This window comes from Sus scrofa, chromosome 15, assembly GCF_000003025.6.
Source record: "Sus scrofa isolate TJ Tabasco breed Duroc chromosome 15, Sscrofa11.1, whole genome shotgun sequence".
Lineage (NCBI taxonomy): Eukaryota > Metazoa > Chordata > Mammalia > Artiodactyla > Suidae > Sus > Sus scrofa.
This window is the reverse complement of record NC_010457.5, coordinates 130,213,812-130,219,811: the sequence shown is the minus strand read 5'-3', so window position 1 is coordinate 130,219,811 and position 6,000 is coordinate 130,213,812. Positions and strand designations below refer to the sequence as shown.

General features: G+C 40.7%; 1 protein-coding gene across 1 annotated transcript in view; it reads left to right on the top strand.

Moving 5' to 3' along the window:
• PID1 (phosphotyrosine interaction domain containing 1) overlaps positions 4,264–6,000 on the top strand; it is a gene marked incomplete at its 5' end in the record, with an annotated part of 134,728 nt that continues 132,991 nt past the window's right edge. Inside the window, 2 exon segments of the mRNA NM_001173520.1 lie at positions 4,264–4,265; positions 4,267–4,419. Of these exon segments, the coding sequence (NP_001166991.1) occupies positions 4,264–4,265; positions 4,267–4,419 (155 nt within the window).

Sequence of the window (6,000 nt, the reverse complement as noted above, 5' to 3'; positions counted from 1 at the left end):
TCTGCCTTTATCCTCTTCACTCTGTGGCTCCAGTTTTTTTTTTTTCCCACAGAGGCGAACCAACCTCAGCTGTCACTTCCACTGATCTGTGTTGCTCCTCACAGACCACTTTGCAACCCCAAACCAGCACCCTCCTTGGATGGGAATCAATTATAAGCCAAGACAGAAATGTCCAGATGGATGTGAAAACTTGCATTTATGCAATTAATATGAAAACTTTCTTTTATTAAAAAAAATATAATTTGGGAATTCCTGCTGTGGCACAGTAGTAAGGTCTGGAGTTGTCTGTGAATTAGCACAGGTTTTATCCCTAGCCTAGTGCAGCAGGTGAAGGATCTGGTATTGCTGCAGCTATGGCACAGGTTGCAGCTGTGGCTCGAATTCACTCCCCTGTCTGGGAACTTCCTTATGCCATGGGTGCTGCTGAAAAAGAAAAAAAACAAAATACAAGTCAATACTTCTTGGGATACTTAAATACAAGTCTCCTATTTGAGAAAATATCAAAGATGCCACCTTTGCATTCTAAAAAGGGGCTTTATCAGGGTTAAGTAAGAGGTAAAACTATAAGGTGATATATATAAAGTGATTTATTCAAGGCATTGGCTTATGCAGTTGTGGAGGCTGTCTAAGCAAGGGTGAGATCCTTAGGGAAGGCTGCGAGGAAGGGTGGGCAATTTCATAGAGTGAAATTGCTGTTCATAGCTAGAAGTTCTTTTTCAAAGAATCCTCAGCTCACCTATTAAAATCTTTGAATTGGTCTAATCAGGCCCGCTCAGATTATCTAGAATGATCTCCCTTACTTTAATTCAACTGATATGGACTTGAATCACATTCACAAAATACCTTCATGGCGGCACCTAGATGAGCATTTGATTGCATAAGTGAGCCTGGCAGCCTAGTCAGGTTGTCATGTAAATCTGATCATCAGAGTGGTCATTTGGAGTTCTAGAAGATTCTGTGTGGACTTGTGAAATGCAGACCTTGTTCGGATATAAATTCCAAAACCTTTGCTGCCCTTATACTGAATTGGTATGGGAATTATTTTTGGCAACTTATATCTAGGTGAATGGCCTTGTGTGCATATGTCATCATTCATTTCTTCAGTCCTGCATTTGTCCAGAAAAGTCAAGTTGGATGAAGTAGTGAGCAGGTATACTCATGAACCCTGGTCTAAAAATCATTATTTTTATATTTGTACTGTGTATTTTTCTTTCATTTCATTACCTGCATTACCTTCCACAAATGTTCATTGAACGTCTATGATGTTTCAGGTGATGTTTTAGGTCCTTGGGAGACTTCGTGGATTAAAGCCGTTTCTGTTTATATGGCACTTATATTCCAGTGGATGGGAAGAGACAATAAAACACATTTCAAAGTGGCAATAAGTAGTGATAAGAATAATAAAGCGAGAGAAGGGAACAGACAACAAGGGGCATTTATGTGTATCCAGCTTAGCCGTATAGTTTGCAGAGGCCTGTGTAAAATAAAAATCAATGTCCTCTATTCAAAAAATAGAAAAAATAGTGCCATTAAAAGTACTAAAATTAGGAGTTCCCGTTGTGGCTCAGTGTTAATGAATCTGACTAGGATCCATGAGGATGCAGGTTCAGTCCCTGGCCTGGCTCAGTGGGTTAAGGATCCGGCATTGCTGTGAGCTGTGGTGTAGGCTGGCAGCTACAGCTCCAATTGGACTCCTAGCCTGAGAACTTCCATATGCCATGGGTGTGGCCCTAAAAAGACAGAAGAAGACAAAAAACAACAACAACAACAACAAAAAAAACAAACTAAAAAACAACAACAACAAAAAAACAAAATAAAAATAAATCTTTTTTTTTTTCCTGCCATGAATCTCTTTCTGCAATCATTATGGTAGTTTTCTTTTTCTTTTTAAATGCTATTTAGTGCTGTTCTAAGTAAAGAAAAAGCAAAACTTTAGATGATTAACATGAATTTATCATTCATGATTATATTGTTCAGTGCCCACTTTAAATAGAAATATGTGTGGAATCATTGAAATTACCCAGTTGGCATTTCGTAGTTCATATATGCAACTGAATTTTGATCTTAGTGGAACAGTGGACACAGAGCAAAGAATGAACTTGCATGTGTTTATTTCCTTTCTCAAACATGCACATTCTCCTTTGATTTACTCCTGAGTAAGAGGCCCGGAAAGAGGAGGAGTTCTGATGACCCTTCTGTGTCATTGTTTTCAGTATTAGTGGTTGCCTAATACAGAGAGTCGTACAAACAAAAAGATAGGATAGAGCTCCTTGACCATTTGTACTTCTTACTAGAGTGACTTTTTTCTGCATTGGAAGCAAATTCTAATTCTAAAGAAAGCATGTCCTTTTGGAAAACTGAGTCATAGACTTAACATCCTTACTTTTTCAGGCAGACCTCAGAGAGACTGGATTTGGTTCCAGACCACTGCAATAAGGCAAATCGCGAGATACAGCAAAATGTTTTCCCCAATGCATATAAAAATTATGTTTATGCTATGCTCTATTAAGTGTGCAATAGCATTTGGCCTAAGAAAACAATGTACATACCTTAATTACAAATATTTTATTGCTAAAAAGTGCCAACCATCATCTGAGCCTTCAGTGAGTCTTGGTCTTTTTGCAACAGTACCATCAAAGACCACAGATCATGGATCATCAGAACAAACATAGTAAGAATGAAAAAAGTTTGAAATATCTCAAGAAATACCACATTGTGATACAGAGGCACAAAGTGAGAAAATGCTGCTGGGCAAAATGGTGCTGATAGACTTGTTCAATGCAGGGTTGCCACAGACCTTCAATTTGTGTAAAAAAAAAAATGCGGTATCTGCAAAGTACAATAAAGCAGGGAACAATAAAATGCCTGGGCTCAGTTTCCATCTTACTGAATTCCTGTCCATTGGAGGTGAATACACATGTTGTGACTATCTACTCACACATGTGCTGTGCCGTCCCATCAGACTTACAAAACGCAAGTTCAGAAATAAAGTTATTAAGAATTTCAAGATGGTGACATTAAACCAAGAGAATTATGCCAAGCATGGAGCCCCCCTGAGTATAGGGCCCTGTGTGATTGATTGCACAGGATGCATGCTCTGTGTGTGTGTATGTGGGCGGGTGGCTATTTTAGATGAATGTTAATAAAGAAAAACTGTCTCATAAGATGTCGTTTAATCCGGTTCTTCAAGAAGGCGAAGAAGCAAGGTTTCAGATACTGAGGGCAAGAGTACATGTTCAGAGGTTCCATGTGTCTTTGGCTCATTCTCAGCGAGTAAGGAGGCCACTGAGGCTGGGCCTGAGTAAGTGAGGGAATGATGGTGAGAGATGAGATTCAAGAGGCTTTGGGATCCTGAATCATGCCATGCATGGGCTTGAAGGCCAATGTAAGGACTTAGAGTGTTTCTGTGAGAAGACAGGAAGACTCAGGAGGGGGAAACTGCTTTTATTTAACCAACTGAAGGTTTGTGGCAACTCTGCATTGAGCAAGTCTATAGGCACCATTTTCCCAGTGGCATCCCTTTGACAGAAGGAGGACAGCCATGGTTAGATTTTAGAAGGATTCCTTCCTGCTGCTGTGTGGCGAGGTTGGAAGTGGCAAGACTAGTGTGGAAGCTGCTATAATAGATCAAACAAAGATGGAACCTGAACTGGGTGTATAGATACATAGTGGTGATTAAATGTGGTTGGATTCCGGGCATATTTCAAAACGAGTGTCAACAGGAGTTGCATATAGAATGGGTATCTACTTAGAGTCCTGGCCTGAGGCAGTGGATAGAAAAGTCCATTGAGAAGTAGTGAATTTTCTCAAGTTCTGCAGCCACTAGGGCAGTCAGAGAATGGATGTTGTGTGCCTGTGTGTTTTTCATCAGTTCTCCTCCTTTTTTTTTATTATCTTTAGACTTTCTCCTGAGTATCTCCTATAACATCCTCTTCTCAACATCTTTACTTATTTTGCTGAATTCAGCATGGATCTCGTGTCTAGAATCTCTTCTGTGCACATGACCTTGGAAGAACCTCTCAGGTCAAGGTCCTGGTGACGCTACCACTGCCCCAAGTTTTAACGGCATCTGCCGAGGTGTGGATTGTCACCCACAGTTTCATTTTGGTAGCTTTTTCCTTCTGTTTTACTGGGTACCTTTTGACCTGCCCTAGTAAAATGAATTAATAGAACAAAGATTTTGCTGCTGGGTTTGCTGTACAATTGCATCATGTGCAATTCCAAATGACTTAACTCTGGCTTCCTTTTTTTTTTTCTTTTTCTGCTTTTCAGCACTTTCAGACCATGCTGAAGTCTAAGTTGAATGTCCTAACACTGAAAAAGGAACCTCTGCCAGCCGTCATCTTCCATGAGCCTGAGGCCATTGAGCTGTGCACCACCACACCCCTGATGAAGACCAAGACTCACAGTGGATGCAAGGTAGGGGGCCTGTGGCCAGCAGGGGCCGTGAGGTGGGACAGACCAAAGAATGTGTCACCTCAAGGTACTTGTTTCAAGGGGATTTTTTTTAAAAGAATGAGTATATCACGTGACTAGTAGAATAAGCTCACTGAGTGACGGTAGTATGAACCTATACCTTACTTTATTTTTCTTAGCAATATAGAAAAATGATGCAGATGTAGATATACAGATGTGATATAGAGCATCACGTTGGGGTACACATCAAAGACATACATTTAAGTGTGTGTGAATGAAATAGTAATTTGCTGTATTTTTGCTAGCCCCTATGGAACTTTGGGCTTTGGAAGAGAAGTTCTGTTCTTAATGAGAATTCCTCCCTTTGTATTTGCAATCTGAATAAACTACCTTCAAGACTGAAAAGTGAAAGAAATTTCTCAGTAGTTGTACTCTCTGGATCCTTTGGGGGTTATTTTACATTTTTGTTTTGCTTCAGCTCTCAAAATTTATGCTAATATTCATGCCTCAGAATCCATTTAAACAACGTTTTTCATTTATGTAAACTGTAATGCTGACATGGAAAGAAAATTGGAAATGAAATGCATGATTTTGGTAAGCTTTGGGGTTCTTTCTCATACAATATTCTTTTTCACATATGTTGATGAATATAGTCATTGGTTTAGAGGTAACAAAGAAAATATGTCTTATGCATATTTCATCATCAGAAATTTGTTTTGAGTAGTGCAAGTAAATTAAGGGGCAGGAAAATGCATGTCTGCCCGTGGATTTCTTTTACAACCTTAGAGATACACTCCTTGTCTTATTGCTTTCCAGGTTGGGGAAGCAAAGATCCATTGATCTTTCTGGCCAGAGTCTTCCGTCCACTTCCCAGTTCTTGCATAGCTGTGGTCAGGTTGGCGCTTACAGCCATCAGTGATGGTGTGTGTGCAGAAAACCCCACACACGCCCATTCATTCCACACACGTTCACTGGGTGCCCACTGTCTGCCCAGCACTGGAGGCGCCGTGAACAAGACCCCCCCCCCCAGCGTCTTTATGGGGTTTAACTGTTAGCTGGAGGAAGAGAGGGGAAAAAAATACAGATTAACAAGCCTTGGCTGATGAGAAAGCCAGTCTGTGAAGAACTCGAGGTGGAATCTGTCAGGCAGCAGGAGCGGGAAGGCCAGCTCCCTGCAGAGGACATGGTTTCGTGTGTTATGGATGGAAAATAAGGGGCCAGTGAATCTGGGGAGGTGAGAAAGTTGTGGTTAATAGTGGTGCCCTATGGGGCATCCACGTATAAGGAGCTTCGATGCCATGGCACGGAGTTTAGATTTTGTTTTCATCCCTATAGGGAAATATCACAGGGATTTAGGCAAGTGGGGCGAATGACTCCATTTGAAAAAGTGAGTTTAGATGCTAACTCTGCTTAGCGGAGCTCCCAAATTTCAAAAAGCAGTTCTCAATGGCTCAACTTTGATGGGAGAGAGTGGACCCACCGAACCGCCTTTAGTCCTGTTGCAAGCAATGCTTTTTTGGTGACGTGATGATATAAAGGACTTGTAAAAAGACTCATTAAATTTGAAAGTGATAAGAGAAGAAA